This window comes from Falco punctatus (genome assembly GCF_963210335.1).
Source record: "Falco punctatus genome assembly, chromosome: 3".
NCBI classification, from domain to species: domain Eukaryota; kingdom Metazoa; phylum Chordata; class Aves; order Falconiformes; family Falconidae; genus Falco; species Falco punctatus.
This window is the reverse complement of record NC_137582.1, coordinates 114,524,460-114,541,554: the sequence shown is the minus strand read 5'-3', so window position 1 is coordinate 114,541,554 and position 17,095 is coordinate 114,524,460. Positions and strand designations below refer to the sequence as shown.

The following is a 17,095-nucleotide window of genomic DNA, read 5'->3' as shown; positions in this document are numbered from 1 at the left end:
AAAAATATGAAAGATCAGCTTCATAAATGTGTGTTTGTAACAAAAATAAAGAATTAAGAACATGTAAGTGAAAGTCTCACACTTAAGATTTCCCAGATTATTTTTCATGGGTTTGTAACTTACAGCAGCTTGTGCAGACCTTTGAAGAAAGATCATGTTATTTAATCAGCAGTGAAGTAGCTGGTTTACAGATAATTTCAAAGGTGTCTGCATTACATTCCAAGGTTAACAATCCCTTCAGCTGAGCAAAGTCCCTGCCTCTCTGAAGGTGCAAGCCCTTCGTTAAGGCTGGCTCACAGTTACAGCCCTAGGGGCTAGAAAGCTAACCAAGGATTCATGTGCTGAGATTTGTTTGTGCTATACAGGAACAGGCTGGCAAGAGCGGTGCCTTGGTGGACTTGCAGATGCCGTTGACCTGCGCTTCTCTCTTGGTCCCTGAAGTCTACCTGTCTTCTCTATCCTCTGCATTGCAATTGGCTGCAGGAGGACCAGATGACCTAAGGGTCCTTCCAACCTAAATTATTCACTGATTCCATGTAATGAGCTGGAGTCTTTCCAAAACTTGAATGGGAAAGGTGTGGGCAGGCTCCTGTTGGATTCCCAAATCCCTAATGAGAGATACACACAAGTCCTGGTAGGCCACCCACCCCTCCAGGTCCTACCAGCCTGGCAGAGCTCAGGGGCCTGTTGCTGCCTGTTGAGTCTGTGTGAGATGTGCCGCTGGTATAAATTAGGGAAGACCTATTGACTTCAGCAAGGCTATTTTGACCGAGGGGCTGGGTCCTAGGATTTTAGGGCAGAGAATCTTTGAGCTTAGGTGATGCCAGGAGTCTTTGGGGAGATGGGATCTAGTGGGGAATTCAACCTTGCACCTTTTCAGATACAGCTGTGTAGACGCAGCAGTGCCTGGCGGTGGCAGAGCCCCATGATTAACACAGTAGCCCATAACTAGAGGTCTCACGTTAGTCCCTTCTCTTTCATAAGCCATGTTACCTTGAACACATCCTTCTGTGCCTCATCTCTGCAGGTGCTGTGAGGACCCAGCCCCATACAAGAGTTCAGACACATCAGAGCTGCGCACCAAAGGAATCCTGTAGATCAGGAGGCCACCTTAAATGAGCCTGCCCGAGTCCACCTTAATCATACCCTCCCTTCCTGCAGTTTTCCTTCGGGATAATTAAGCATGCAGTAAGTTAAGAAGTGGAAAAACCCGAGGAAGCATCCCTTTCACAGGTGGGTGCAGCTGACTGTTTCCTCCCAGGGCCTGTTCCTCTTGCAGTTCTGTGCAAGCCAATGCCTGGGCACAAATGCTCCTGGCTGTGATGATGACTCACATTTCTATCTAAATTTTGCAGTTGTTAAGGGTCTCAGAAGATCACCTGCTATTACACTGCCACGTGGAGACCTGTGGTCTGCAGGTAACAGGTACTTTTTTATTGCACCTTGACAAACCTTGAGGCACAGGGTGATTGCAGCTTTGTCCGCATTGCCCTTGAGGTCTGATTTTCTGCATGGACCAGTAACCAGGATGCTGAGCCCCGGGGATCCTGGGGCACCTGCCTGCACAAGCCTGGTGCAGAGTGAGCCCTCGGACAGGTCTGTGCAGCCCACGCTGCTGCCAGGCAGGGTCAGATCAGGGAACAAGCTGTGCTCACAGCTCTTGCTCGACTGCTTTGGAGGGGTTGTACCTGCAGCGTGTCTGGGGTCAGGCAGGGGGTCTGCAGTAGGTCTAGCTGTTGCACCAGGCTCCCCAGAGCTCAAGTCTAGGGCTTGGTCCTGCCTCTTTGCCACATTCAGAGCTGGTTGCAGCCTGCCAGGAGGCAGAACACAGATGCTGGTCACAGAAGCCCTTGCTGTAGGATCTTGTGTGTTATTTAGGCAAAATCCTCTAGCCTGTGTTAGGCCAGGAGTCGGGTTGGATAATGACAGTGGTCCTAACTGGAAAGCCTCTCAGCTGGCTGTGCACTGGGCTGGGGCAAAAGGCCACATTTCTTAAGGCAGAAACAGAGCAAAAGAAAGAGAGAAGACTAGTGCTCTGCTTCCAAAATCAAGGCCTATTTCACAAAGAGCTCAACACCTGCATTCTCTGCTTTGGGAAGGCTTCTTGTTGCATGTATGACCTTCGAAGCGTTGACTTTCTTACTGTGTACCTGCTCTGAAACGAGAATCCTGTGCATTGATACATGGGTTTTAGTGTTGTGCCTGGTAGCCCCTCTGGGTGCCCTTGGTCGCACGCTCTTTGGTAAGCTGCACAACTGGCTTTTTGCATCCTGACAAGGTCAGGCTCTAGGGGGGCATTTTTTTTTTTTTTTACCAGAAGAGAATGTGTGCTTTTGCTGGCAAACTCTGTATCTAAGCACTGGCTGTTTCCAAACTCACAATGCCAAGACTGTTTTTATATATTTACTTCCTTTATGAGGACATCAACAGGCACCCCACCCATCCCAAGTTCTGCATCCCTTGATAGGCTTCGATTTCACAATAAATCCTGAAATACAATGGAGTGTTCCTCCCAGAACTAAAATAACTGTAGATTTTATTAGCAAACTCTGCAGCCAGGGATGAAATTTATTCCCTGCTTGACATCCCTTACACTATGGGCACAGCAGCGTGCCCTCAGGGCTGTAGCATCTGGCAAGCCAGGCGGAGAGGGGAATCCTAGCTCTGCTGGAGCCAGCGGGTGTTTCCGCGCAGTCAGGATTTCATCCCAAGGTTGTGCTGAAGTGGGGAGGGGTGTTTTGTCCTGCCCTTTCCGTCCGTCCTTAGGGCAGGGTAGCCTTTCCCACCCAGATTGGAGTCAGATACGGGGTAGCATTTAGCCTTTGCTGAGCTCTGGTGCTGCTTTTATATGATGCTTTCTCTTGACCATTCACAGCAACTAACTTCACGATACAGCTGATGCATGTGGAGCAGCAGAGATGGGACTGTCAGAAGGCAGCTCAGGAGCTTCGGCCCTTCTCCACTGATTATAAAGAGAGCCTAGAGACATCAGGCTTCTAATGTAGATGCCTTAATTAAGTACCTAAGGATTAGATGGCATGAATCTGACCCTAAATGTCCCTCTAGGCAGATGCTGAATTAATGCTGAACTTGAACAGGAACATGGGTCTGGAAGAGACCTTCTCAGCTGTTAAGTCTTTGGTTTAGCCCTGTTTAGCCCAAAAGCATTCACTCACTGTCCCACCCCAAGTCACATGGACCAGCAGAACTCCTTCCCAGCCTTGCTGCAAACTTACGGCCTTGATAGACATTGATGAGATTGTTCTTTTATCAGTAATATACCACAGATGGAGAAATCAAGTGTCACTTATGTCTTGCAGCCCTGTAGCATCAGGAGAGAAGCTGGGTGAAAGTGCCCAGCCGATCTCAGGAATTGCATCTTATCCTCAAAAGTACAGAAAGTGGCAAAAAGCAAGGGACAGGACTCCTTTGTAGCTCTGAATCTGGCATTCAGTTTTGCCTGAGCATGTGAGCAGGATGCATCAAGCAGGCATCAGTAGCTGGGTAATGAACAATGAAATGAAATTCCTATGTTTCAGACCAACTAGCTGGATGAACCTCACCATCTCGGCTGGCCAAATTTATGTTTGAGATAATTTCAGCAAGGCTCATAAAGTTAAAAGAGTGCCAAATTAGAGTGAGTGCCTGTGATCCACTCCAGCAGTGACTTTTGCCAAGACTGGCCAGCTGTGAGAATGAAAATTGTTCTGTACGGAGCAGTCCTGTGAGCCACCAGCATGTCCTCTGGATGACTGAGCAGCTTAACTTTGAGGCAGGGGACAGATTTGAAGCCACTGAGGACTGGGTGAGCCCGATTCCCTTTACCAAGGTGCTTGTACTGGCTTTTTATTTTGGCTCCTGCAGGCAGGGCGCCACTGCGAGCGATCACACTGAGTCAAAAAAATGTGTGTGTGCTTGCCTTAATTTTATTCTTTAGCCTTACATGATTTTTAGCAATTAACTAAATGTCTTCTTTTTGTAATTACTATATATTCAGGAAAGCTGCTAGCTGGGCATGGTGAGTGAACCCAGAGGAACATAGCAAGGTGAATTAAACACCCACTATTCTTTGCTTGGGGGAGATTTTAAGCAGGGTTGACATCTTTATCCCTTCACTTGAGGCAGCTCAGGCAAAAAGAAGATATACAAATGGGTGTTAGCTTGGGTGTTTCCTCCCTTTGATCATTCTGAGTCACTCAACCTGCATGTTCTTCTCTTGCTTCTTGGCAAGTGGCGTGTCCAGTGGGGTGAACAGTTCAGCTGCTAACACAAGGGGTAGTTTTGGTTGTCGAGTGTCCTGAGAATATCTTGGACCATGGGTATAGGAAGCTCCCAAAATCAGGGTTCTCCAGCTGACACTTGTCCTTCATGTCCTGCTGCTCCTCTTCTTTTTTTCAGTGTATGGTGAAGAAGTGACAGACTTAGTCTGGGCTATGAGAGACAAAGTGGGCTCCTCTGGCCCCAGCAACCCTCCTCGGGAGGGTTTGGCACCGCTCCTGGCACTTCCCAGTGAAGGGGCTGGTGCAAGATGCTGGTCCTGCTTTCCAGTAAAGAACCTAGAGTGGATCCAAACGCTCGTGTCTTGGCAAAGCAGGGGAGATGGCTGGCCACAGCAGAGCTAAGGGGGCTTGTAGGACAAGCAGGATTGCAACTCAGTACGTTTTGCTTACGCTTCTGTTCTGGGAAGATGAAAGCACTCATGTGGGTGATGATGGGCAGCTTGGTAAGGATGTTTTATCATGGAATTATTCTTTATTTTTGTTGTAGGTTAAAAACTCAAGCAGCCATTGTCATGCTGGTTTAGCGCTGAATATTGCCCCCAACACTCCTGACAGGTGAGTGAGTGTTGTGATTTTGGTTGAACAGTTCACTCGAGGTCATGCAGCAGGTTTATGCTAAAAGTGGCATTTGGAAGATGATCGTTCCAAGGTGCAACTGCTGCTTCTTGGACAAGGGGCGATGCATGAATCGAGCCATATATTACATGCTGTCCTTTTAAAAAGGCACAAATGTAACAACTTCAGATGCCCCGTATGGCTTGGAATTCAGCTGCGGTTTATATTCTTGCTGTGTGAGAAAATGAGGACAGAGGTGTGTAGCACTTTATCCTTGTCTTATTTACACGCCGTGGTGAAATGTGAGCAGCTAATTTTAGGCAACAACATAGTTTAAGGTGCCAAGCCTTCCAAAAGGGGAAGGAATGTATATCCAGTGAGACTGCCTGTAGCTCTGAGCTGCTCTAGGGCACTGGAAGTTTATGCCACCTCCAGTACGTTAAATCTTCTGTGTGGAGGTGTAATCCTTTCTTGTGACATTAGCAGAGGTAGCTGGTACGGAAATGATTGTGAAATCCCTTGTCTTAAGGAAGAGGAGAAGGAGGCGCACCAGCATTTTGCATCTGCTGGTTTGCACTGTGCTAATGCTCTCCAGCCCCAAATCCCCAGGGGCTTTCCAAGTGCTAATTCATTAAAAGTTGGAGTTGTTTGTTTTCAGCAGTGGACAAACAGTGGTGTAGGGAGTGTGGAAGCTGATCCGGTGTTGCACAGGGACCCGAAAGGACCTGGGTAAAATGCAGGGCTTGATTCCCGGCTAAGATGCCCTACACTTGGAGGTGGGTAGGAAGGAGGCGGAATGGAAATGACCCACTACACGCTCCCTACATTTGTCTTCATCTTTTGTCCTACTTCGAGGCACGCACTGCTGGGATGTGGTAGGGACTGTATGGCACAGTGCATTCTGTGTACGCTCCTGCCCCTTCTTTTATGCCGGCCTGAAGTCAGTGCACAGGTCTTGCACCACCTCTACCCTGGAAAGGTCCCTGACTCAGAGGCACGGCTCCATCTTTTTAAAGGCCACCTCTTGTACAGCACAGAGGATTCCTGTCCGGTACCCAACGTGCTCTGTCACACCCCAGGCCAGCGAGGACTAAGAGTGCCCTCTGCTGCACTCCTTCTCCTAATCTTTCCATGGCAGCATTCCGCTTGCTGTTTGGGAATAAACAAAACGACTCTTTAATACACAAGACAACTATTCATATTCTAAAGGTCTTTGTGCAGGCTGTGCAGAAGCCTGGTTCTGTATTTCAGCAGTGAACGGAAAGGATCATGCCCTGAGATAAAAAGGTATGATACCCTGCATCAGTCCTGAGGTGCAAATAAAGCACTGTGAGGAGCTGCTGTCCTTTATCAATAACCTTCACCCCGTAGCTTTTCATTGCCTGATAAAACCAGCGGCTCCTCATTGCAGGAGTTCAGACGGCAGTCTTTGTAGTCATAAAACTTTCATTTCTCGGAGCTGGCAGCAGCAAGCGCTGGTGATGCACGGTCAGTGATGGTACCTAATTGCGCCTAACAGCACTGAACTTTCCATCTCTCCCTCCTGTTCAAAGGAAAAACATTGAGCACCACAAAGCTCTGCTTATTCGAGTCCTCGGCTCTCGCAGCCAAAAAGGAATGGATGTAGGTAGGGAAGGGGGGGTTGTGTCAAGAAAGCTGTCCCAGGCTTCATACTTCTGGAGTTTAAAAGGGGAAAAATTAAAAAATATTAATCCTGCTTTTACCGGGATTTGATTTACCCACGTGGAAAGGAACCAAGCTGCAGGCTGCACTGGCAGCCCCGTAACCAGCGGGGCCACAGGAATCTGCTCATGTTCCCTGGAATGTGGACATTTTTCTTTGCACCCACTTCGGCGGCGCTTTCCAGGGTGTCACTCAAGCGCGGGGCACGCCCCCTCCAGGAGGCTATTTAAAGAGGAGCTGGTATGCAACTTTCTCCAAAGAGAGAGGAGAAACTCCGAAGGAGGAGTGAGTCAGTCAGCAGCCTGAATCCCCTCCCTTCCCTTTACTCGGGATGGCTGGCAACTTGGGGGCAGTGACCTGGACCCTGTTCCTCCTCCTTGCACCTGGCTGGGTATGTATTGCACCGCAGCAGCTCCGTTTGCTGGCTGGGCATTGCAGCTTCTTGCTTTGATGCATGCGAACGCTTTAGGCTGAATAACTCTTCCCGCCTGCCACCTGCCTCCGAAGGTTTCTGAGCAAAGTCGGGCTGTTAGCAGAGCAATGTGAATGCGCCGTGTAACTCAATCACGCCCGGAGCTGCGCCGCGCGTGACGCCTGTCACCTATGGATCTCAAAGCTCTTGGCGAACATGAATGGATTTTGTTTCACTCCACTCGTGTGAGCTAGAAGCCAGCCCGGGTTTACCAGGGGGGAGAAGAGAACAGAGGTGAAGACGCTGAGTTTGTGTCATTGCAAGGATTAAAAGTCTCATATCCCAGTTCCTTACCATCACCATCCTTCCCCAGCTGCCACTGAATCCATCCATGTGTTCCCAAAAACAGTGATCCCGAGGGGGAAGTTAGTCTGCAGCCTCTCCAGAGCAGAATTTGTGCCTGTTTTTGTGTTAATACAAGTGCTTGACAGAGCAGCTGATCCTGCTTAGGAACATTGCTGCAGTCATTAATGTATCTAAATTGCAGTTAAGTGCCTTTTGGATCGGTGAGGAAATAAAGTTTGCAGAACCACTGTGCCTCGCACAGCTTGTTGTGCTGACAGAGGCAATAAACTGCTGGTCGGTGAGGTGTCCCCTGACTGCTCCTGGCACACTCGGCATGTGCCAGCCTCTCTTCTGCCAGGAAAGGTGTCCTGTGCGCCCAGCACTGCTTTGCTCTAGAGCTAACCTCTGCCGTTTGGGATGGTCAACGTGTTTCTTGCACTGACCCAGCTTTGGCAGCATAGGATCATTTAGGTGGGAAAAGGCATTTAAGTTCATCGTATTGGCCATGTAAATTATTGCATTGAGTCCCACCACTGTGACCCTTTATTATTACTCTGAGATGTTGTTTTTCCTAAACCTGCTGACTGTCTCGGGAATGGGACTTTTGACTTTCTTTGAGCTCTGAGAGTGACGTTTAGTGGATGGAGCAAGGAAACGAGAGCTGTTACTCCTGCATCTGCCTCCTGTGTTGTTCAGAGGTGAGAGCAGGATTGCTGGGAGTTATGTTTAGCTCTGCCAGGCTCAGCCTGGGCAGGTCTCCGTGTCTCCCCTCTCTGTGAAATGGGGTTGGTGGTTCCTGTCTCTGCTATTAGGCTGTTGTACAGTTTGCCGCAGCAATGTCAGGAAGGTGCCTTGAGAGCCTGAGGTGGAGGGAGAGCAGGGATTATCCGTCATGATTCAGTGTCTGCAGTATGTGAGTAGCTGTGTTTTGGCTGCTTTATCTGCTGCCAGTCTTGGAGCGTGAAAGAGAACCAGTTATGTGTTTATTATATTACTTCTACCTTGCAGCATTAACCCCTGGCTCCCAAAGCACTTTGCAAACAGCTCGCTCAGCTTCAGAACGCCCCTTTCCCAGCCCTTTGAATACAGGCACGAGCCCAAACGCATTTTAAAAATCCTCTTTGGTGTGGCCCTCTCAGCTGGTTTCTGGGCTTGTGTGGACAGTGATCAGGAATGAGAAGTCCTGATGATGCCACAGAACTGCTGCAGTGGCGTGAGCTCCTGCCCCTCTACTCATGCCTTCCTGAGGGTGCAGGGGGTAGAAGTTTCATGTGGATATGAAGCAGGAAGAATATTCTCACTTTTTCTTTCCCCTCAGGTAACTGGGTTTTGTGCTGGCACTTGGGAGGAAGCTTGTTCTGGCTTGTCAGCTGAGCAGATGGGACCTGGGAGTCAGTGGTGGAGAACATGCATGGAGCACAGGCAAGGGAATCCTCTGGTTGGGCTGCTGTGGCTTGGCCATCGCTCAGGGGTCCTGGGAGCAGCAGATCCACACGTGGTGGTTGTGATCAGTATGAGAACTGCCAGCAAAGCCGGGAGCAAGGAAAGATGGTATTCCAGGCTTTAGTGCTTTCTTAAATCTATAGCCTTGATCTCTAATGCTGGTTTTGTTCTGCTGCTCTCACAGTTCACAGAGATGCGGTGCCAACCTTGACAGAAGCGAGGAGTGTGTCCAGAGCTGGGCAGGGGACTGGGGAAGGGGCTGGGGCACAGGGCTGGTGGGGGGTGGCTGGGGGAGACAGAGGGGTTCAGCCTGGAGAGGAGGGAGCTCAGGGGGGACCTGATCACTCTCTGCAGCTGCCTGACAGGAGGGTGTAGGCAGAGGGGGGTCAGTGTCTTTTCCCAGATGACAAACGACAGGACAAGAGAAAACAGCCTTAACCTGCACCAGGGGAGGGTTAGATGGGATATTAGGAAAAATGTCCTCACTGAAGGGGTTGTTGAGCATTGGAACAGGCTGCCCAGGGACATGGTGGGGTCACCATCCCTGGGGGTGTTTAAAAACCAGGAAGAGGTGGTGCTTAGGGACATGGGTTAGTGGTGGGCTCGGCAGTGCTGGGGTAACGGTTGGACTCAATGATCTTAAAGCTCTTTTCCAACCTAAATGATTCTGTGATTCTATGATAAGGCCAAATGTATAATGAACTTGAAGTTAGGATCCTGCTCGGTGAAGGTAAAAGTGTAGTTTTGGGGACAGACCCTTCTGCAGAGGGAAGGAAATGTTATCTAAGTTGAATCCAGCTGCACCCAGGTTGGTGGCATGTTATGTGGAAATGTTGGTCTTTGGGTTACGTACAGGTCTGCAGCAAAGCCCGGACTGCGGGTTCTTGCAGTTCTTTGGGACAGTTTGGGCAGTTTCCACACTGTATTGAAACAATGCCTAGAAGCCATCCTTGAAAATAAGGCAGGGTGGAGGGTGCTCCCTGCAAATGCCATATAATCCCTTATTTCACCTATTTGAAACTGCTGTGAAAGCAAATTAAGTAATGGAGAACTCTAGGGAGTTGGTTCAATGTTGACTTTCTACCAGCCGTTCCCGACTCAAAGTTCCCCTCGCCAGCCAGTTATTCAGTGCTCACTGCTGAGTGTGCGTGAGCCAGAAAAGATTTCGGCTCGTTCCCTCCTCTCCTGGGCCCGTGAGAGGGGCGGGAGAGCCCCTACACCCCCTGGGGCCAGGTGGGCTGGCTGGCGAAGAGGGGCATGTCTAAGCTGACTGGTTGGGAAATCTCAAAATACTGAAGAGAGCCCCGAAAATGCGGGTGATTTGGGCCTTTTAAGCTGTGCTTCTGCTCGCAGGTGGGGGAAGTGAAGCACGGCAGAGGTGGGGGGCAGAGTCACCCGGCAGGTCTCGGCTACGTCAGAGATCTGAATCCAGATGTTCTTGCTGAAAAGCAGCTGTAGAATAATGAGGAAGCGAAGCTGCTTGTGAACAGGAGGTAAAACCAGGTGGTCTAGTTTCTTTGGGTGAGTTATTAAAGGGAAGAAACGGCGCCAACAATGATTAATGAAGGCAAGAAAGAAAACTCAGTTGGGTTTAATTCCGTTGCATTCTCTGTTACCCTGAAAGAGGTTGTTTGGGTTTGTTTTTCAGTAGGAGAGCTATTTTGAGAGTGTTTCTTTATATGGCCTGTGGCTGACACTGCATTGGAAAATGCTTGTTGTCATTATTTTTGTTAAGTGCATGTATTGCATCTTAATATAGGACCTGCGTTGGGAATGCTTTGCCTCTTTTATGATCTCATGTAGCCCCCACCCACTCATCCAAGGTTGAATAACACGTCCTTTTGGCAGCTACAGGAGTTGCATACATGAAAAACAGTAGGAAAGCATTTCTGTATTTTTAGCGTCTTTTAATGCACTTCAGCAGTCGGGAAGAGATCCCTGTGACATGCCAGCTCCCAGCGAGTGGCTCTGAGCCTGCCGTCTGGGAACAGCTGGGCTACAGGCGGAAGAGGCTTGTTTCCAAAATACTTTGCACTAGGAGTTTTCAAGAAGAATTACACTGATTCCTGCTGAGCAGGGTGAGACTCTGGGAGGATTCATGAGTTAAAGTTTAGACTGATCTCTGTCCCACACCATACTGTGCTGATTGTTACAGCAGTACAAAGCAGCTGGCATCTCCTGACCCCATGCGAGCTAAAGTCAGAGCAGCTGTTTTGAGCAACAGTCAAAACAGCTGGAAAAATTTTACTACTGTTATTGGTGACAAACACAATATCCAAGGAAGCTGTTTCACAAGCGAGGGCTGGATGGGGTCTAACAAGTGCAAATCGAGCTGTAGCAAGATATATTTTTCGCCTCTGATCCAGGTGTCCCCCCTCCCCACCTGCCCTCAGGCTCTTCCCAGCTGCCACAGCACCTCTCTCCGGGTGGCAGCGGAGCTGTGAGGGGTCTGCCCTGGCTGGTGCTTTCCTCTTCACCCAGCTCACGGCCGTACAGGATCCCAGAACGTTTTGCTGGCACCGTCTATGTGCAAGGGTTCTATCCACCCTGCGGCAGCAGCTGCCAACAGGGTGGGAGCTGCCCCATGTCCAGCAGCCCCCAGGGTGGCAGCTGACCCTATCCAGCAGCACGGAGCATCTGAGTGCTGCAAACTGGAGCAGTGCTCTTGCATCTCTCTCAGCTACCTGGAGAATTGAGTGGGCAGAAGCTGAGCAGAAAATCAGGCTGGAGCTGGCACACTGATGTCTCTCAGGGGGTGTAAGAGGATCTTCAGTGACCACACACTCTGCACCTTTTACAGTTGTGGTTTTACATCTGGCCCAAATCTGGGCACATCCAGAGCTGAGGCTGATGTACCTGCTCCCAGTTGATTCAGGACAAGGATGCCACAGACTGAGTTACTGGAGCGTTCAAAGCATCCCGGGTTTTTGGGAGAGGGTACCCCTCCTTCAGGCAGAGCCTGATCTCTCTTCAGCGTGGGAAGTGGTGTAAAAGCCAAGGGTGGGTTTCAAGGGGCGGCCAGCACTTCCAAAATGCTGCCAAGTGAGGCAGCTGTGGCTTCATCGGGTCCCAAGGAAGGCTGGTTACTCTGTGTTCCCTGGAAAGGGGAGAGGAGAGGGCACATCTCTGGGAATAACGAAGAAAGTATGAGGTTCAGGGGACAAAATGGGACTGGGGAGTTTCTGGGTCTGTTTTCAGCGCTGCTGCAGTCCTGCTGGCTGACTTTGGGCAGGCCCCTTCGCGATGCACCTCACTTTTTCCGTCTTTGCACTGGGTCTAACGCTGCTGCTGCAGAGTGCTTTGATGTTCCCTCCTGAGCTGAGAATTGCTTGCTGTTAATAATTACTATTTTATTGCTTCCAGGGAAGCAGGGGGCTGAGCTGTGCATAGGACTCCAAGCTACTGCTTGTCCCGTTTATTTTGGCGCTGCTTCCCAGAGGCATCTTTTTTTTTTTTTCCCTTGAGCTCCGCATGAGTTAAGGGTGAGAAAAAGCTCCGTCCTGCGGGTCCCTGGGTGCTGCACACACATCCTCTGCAGCAGGGCTGCCCGGTGGAGGGTGAAGTTGGTCTTCCCCCCTCTTGACAGGGTGTCTGTGCTTGTAGCAGAAGCGTGTCTTTTGTTTCTCTGCCTGGCTGGCTTGTGGGAGACTCATTATCTCCATGGCTTGTTTGCCCTCCAGGTAGAGCTGCAGGCCTGCACGTACCCATGCCGGTGTCCCTCCCAGCCTCTGCAGTGCCCCGCTGGCACCAGCCACGTGTTGGATGCCTGTGGCTGCTGCAAGGTGTGTGCCAGGCAGCTTGGCGAGCTCTGCTCCCTGCAGAAACCCTGTGATCATCACAAGGGACTCTACTGCGACTTCTCCAAAATCCACAGAGGCAGTGGGATCTGCTTAGGTGAGAGCTGTATGTTTGTTCTGTTATTGTGCGCTTTTCTTATGGCCCCTTCAGCCCTCTGCCTGCAGACCTCCCAGAAAACCCAAGGCATCGTCAGAATTTCCCGAAGCGCTTGGAGCTTCATCCAGCATCACGTTGGGAGATCTGTGCCAGCCCTGTGAGCCAACAGATTCCCCGATACCGATACACACGCAACCGGCTTCCTCCTGCCCTGAAGGATGTTTCCAGAGGCACGAGTGTGGGTTTGGGACGCTCCTTTGTTCCTGTGACATTGTTAGGAGATATCCTCTAGCCCTGTAGTGCCTGTGGGTAAATATCAGCAATCTGGATTTTTACTGGAAAGGTACTGTTGCTTGAAAAATCGCACCCAAAATCTCGCTGCTTTGCACTGGAGATGGGCAGTTTGCACTCGACTGCTCACATGCAAGAGGCATGCTGCATTGCTGGCTGCAGCATGTGGGTGGAAATAGCTGAACAACTCGTTTGCAAAATAGTGTCTGTGGACAACATTACTGAGCCAGGTAAATACAAATGCAGAGCTGTTTTCTCTCCTGGTACCTCTTATCATCCAGAAAAGAAAAATCTTTTTGATTTTTTTTGTTTGTTTTTTGTTTGTTTGTTTTGTTTAGTAGCTATTTTTAAAGCATCCAAAAATTATTTTAGTGCAGAGAGGGAAAAAAAAAGTATGTCCTCAGTCTTCTTTGTTTAAAAACAAGACTCCTCTGCCCCTGTCTCTGCCAGGAGCTGACCATTTTTTTAATTCAGGCTTTTCAAAACAGTCAAGAAGACGTGTGGGCTGGAAGGCTGGTGTGAGCACTGTGGGAGGCATTGAACCAGTGCACGGGGCACCTCGGGAAATGCTCTGTACCACTCGCACCAACCTGAGACGGGGGTGTTGGGGGTCCAGACTGGAACTGCACTTTTTGCAGCGCCATTGTCACTTACATTTTTTTTTTTTTCACTCTAAAGAATGAATTTAGCTTGCAGGAAGTGTTTTCTCCTTTCTTATGAGAAGTTTTGTAAGTCATTTAATCTTCTCCCCCGGTTACTGTGATCTTTAGAAACCACATGAGCTTCCTGGTGCTTCCTGTAGGCATTGCTACACCTGAGAGCTGACGACTGAAGCTTAGGAAGGTGAACGTAGGCATAATGACATCCAGCGGGCACAAGCTGTAGACTGCCTAAATAAGGCTGGGAATGAGGTGTGTGGTTGTAGAGTAAAGGTAGTTAAATCACTGGAACAATTTACTCAGGAGTGTGGAGGAGTCTCCGTCTCGAAGACTTCACATGAAGGCTGGACACCTTTCCAATGGAGATGCTCCGTATGGGTTTGATACAAAGATTTTGGAGTGAGGGTCCCATATCCCCGCTGTTTAGATAATCAGACTTGAAGACCAAAACTGTCCTTCCTGCCTTTAAATAAGAAATTAAGATTTCCATGGCAAAATTCCCAGATTAACATAGACCAGGATACCTCCCTAAATCGGACTGAGGATTTGGGCTGAAATGTCCCTGGGTGATATTTTTGCGATCGCCACACTGATCTCTTGGAAGGTGGGGGATTTTGGAGGCAGTGAAGGAAGCTGAAGGTGGAGGAATGAATCAAATGAAGGGAAAGAGCAACGTCTGCGACAAGAGAGGGCTTACAGGTATCCAGATAAGACAGATGTGATGGGAGCAGAGAGGTGTTCAAGCGTCACGGGAAGAGCTTCTAGGCTGGGTACCAGCACGGGGGCCACATCAGAAGAGATGGGAAGGGAGCCATCAGAGTGAAAATTCCTGCGTATTTGTTTAATGTTATCACAGTACGTAGCATTTCACATGTTGCAGAGGAATTTTCCCCTTCCTGCAGAGACCCTGGCATATCAGAAAGGTAGAGACCACCCTGTAGGAGCTCTAGAGTAGGAGAGCCTGAGGGTGGTAGGGTGGCCTGGGTGGGCGCAGGGAGCTGGCAGAACTGCGGCGACCTGAGGGCTCACTTGAGCTCTGCCATGTTCCCTGCAGCGAAGGACAAAAGTCTCCTGGCTGGGCTCGGTGTTTGGGGACCGGAGCGGCAGCAGAGCGGCAGGACCAGGTGGGGCTGGTAAATAAAGAGCTGCCTTGCCCCGCTGTGGCGCAATTTGTTTGGGTGCTTTAGTTGGATCAGGTCAACAGGAAGGCGAGGTCCGTGTAGGGTAGTGAAGGGCATGACAGAAGGATCGAGTTTTGTCATAAAGCCCCCGAGCAGGCTGCCGTTCCTGGGGTGGGGAGGAGCGCTGCTGCGGGAACAGCACGATCCGTTCGTGGGGAAGGGAGTGGGCTTGGGCTAAAAAACAGTGAAAGAGGATTTAAAAATAAGTATGAATGGTTGTGTGGAGGGAAAGTGGATGACTTCCACTTTGATGGAAAAAGTGAGGATTTCAAAACTTCTAAGTAGGAGCACAGGAGTATTTTTATACCAATGGCATTGAAAGGCGTTGCAGGTTGGGCTCCAGCTCTGGTTAGAAACAAGGCATCAGCAGCCCGGAAGGATTTGTGTCCCCTCAAGGAGTAGGTGGGATGGAAAGAGGCTCTTGCTCCTTGTTTGGTCCAAAAACTTTCTGATACAATGTTCCATGGGCGAGCAGGACTAAGGGGAAAATAGATCAGGTTTCCTGGTAAGCCTCCGCAAGCAGCCAAGAATCCTTAATTTTGGTAACTTCCCAGTAGAGGTTTGCATGGATTTTTTTGTTTGTTTTTTAAGGGTCAGGATTGCAGAAAGCAGCAGCTGATGAGAACTGTCCAAAACCAGGATTTCTGTCCTGTGAACAACTCTGGGATTTCAACATCTCATTTCAGGCTGAAAGAAAAAGAATAATATAAAAAAACCTCTCAAAAGTTTCCATGAGCAATTTAGAATACTCGTTTGGCTGTGTCGAAACTTTCCATTTCCATTATATCAAAATGTTTCATCTTGATCTTTATAGTATCTAAAATAATTATCTGAACAAAATACTTCCCCCTATGGATACTGTCCAACAAGTATTTTGGTTGAGCTATTGTGAGACCATAAAGGAAATCTTTGACATCAAATTGAAATGCTTCAGTTGTTTCTCATTGAAAACATTCCTGCCGTCGATCTGAGCCTGCAGAACTCTCAATCAAATGAAGACTTTTCTGCTGGAAAACTTCCACTGGAAAAAATTTGGCTAATGCAGGCGTAAGAACTTGTGAGCATCGCTCGCACCCACAGATGGAAGATTGCTCCTATGTGTCAGATACTGTTGCGTCTCCTTTTTTGCTCATTTAAGTTTTATCGGGAAGGAGTGAAAGACTCGTAGGAGGGCTGCAGATGAAAGAGCTAGAGACCAGAACAGAGAGAAACAGAAAAAGTTGTGGCTGGAAGGAAGCAGAGATTCACGCATCACAGAGAAGCCACGAAGGTCATAAACCCAAAGTGTTATTTTCCTTTTTTAGGTACCTTTAGACATGTGGGGAACCTACAGCTCTTAGGAGAACGTTGCCTTTTAGCCTCCTAGGAGTAAGGAGGAGCAAAGCTGCTGGCTCGTGTGCTGTGTCAGGAATGCATCTTGCACAACATCGCTGACTGGGGCACTCTGAGCCGGCCAGGAAGACCTGGGACTGGGGAGCAGGCTGTTTACAAGCTGTAGAGACAAAGTCCCACTTAGCAGCTCATCCGAGTGGAGAAGACGTTTTTAGAGAGAACGTTGGGAGGTCTGGCCCAGCTGGAGCCAACTTCCAGCTATCAGGAATAGCTGTGGGTCCAGGGAGCCAGATACGAAATGTGCCAACGTCTGCTGGGATGGCAGAGCAGGGGAGACTGTGCGTGGGCACTCGGCCCCCATCAGGAGCCCTGTGACCCCCTGAGCGGAGACCGTGCTGCCAGCCCCCTGCCATCTGCTCAGCTCCTCATGGAATAACGGAACGGTCGGGGCTGGAAGGGACCCCTGGGGATCACCCAGTCCCACCCCCGCTAGAGCAGGCTCTCCTCGGGCAGGCTGCACAGTCACGTCCAGGCGGGTTTGAATGTCTCCAGAGAAGAAGACCCCCAGCCTCTCTGGGCAGCCTGTGCCAGCGCTCTGCCACCCTCCAGGTAAAAAAGTCTTTCTCCTCCTCCTCTCCCCCCTTCCCACAGCTCACGAGGGTGCAACTTGTGACCTGCTGGGCAAGATCTACCACAATGGGGAGAGCTTCCAGCCCACCTGCAAGCTGCAGTGCATCTGCATGGACGGGGCCATCGGCTGCATCCCGCTCTGCTCCGACGACCTGCGGCTGCCGTCCCCCGAGTGCCCCAACCCCCGGCGGGTGAAGTTTCGCAATAAGTGCTGCGAAGAGTGGATCTGCGAGGAGGGCAGTGAGGAAAACCGCTTTGAAACAGCCATGGCGGGTGAGTGGTGGGCAGAGGGCTGTTTGGGGGGCCTAGGGGTGGACCCACACCGCCTTTGGGTAGGGGCCCTAAGTCACGCCTGGTTCGGCACTGGTGGTGACTGCTGGCTTTGTGCAC

General features: G+C 49.9%; 1 protein-coding gene across 9 annotated transcripts in view; it reads left to right on the top strand.

Moving 5' to 3' along the window:
• The window catches only part of LOC308060408 (CCN family member 2-like), a 43,593-nt gene that overhangs the window by 23,515 nt on the left and 2,983 nt on the right, over nt 1-17,095 (top strand). The window contains exons 7-14 of one of the 9 annotated variants that reach the window (XM_080379122.1): nt 1,028-1,233; nt 1,356-1,418; nt 3,540-3,805; nt 3,998-4,046; nt 4,768-6,909; nt 12,082-12,200; nt 12,399-12,612; nt 15,335-16,978. In XM_080379122.1, coding sequence (XP_080235248.1) covers nt 16,618-16,978 — 361 coding nt within the window. In that variant the 5' untranslated portion in view covers nt 1,028-1,233; nt 1,356-1,418; nt 3,540-3,805; ... (3 more) ...; nt 12,399-12,612; nt 15,335-16,617. Of the gene's footprint in view, nt 1-1,027; nt 1,234-1,355; nt 1,426-3,539; nt 3,830-3,857; nt 4,047-4,767; nt 6,910-8,593; nt 8,698-12,081; nt 12,201-12,398; nt 12,613-15,334; nt 16,979-17,095 lie in introns of those variants that run through there. The other 8 variants (XM_080379121.1, XM_080379116.1, XM_080379120.1 and 5 more) reach the window with 8 other exon arrangements.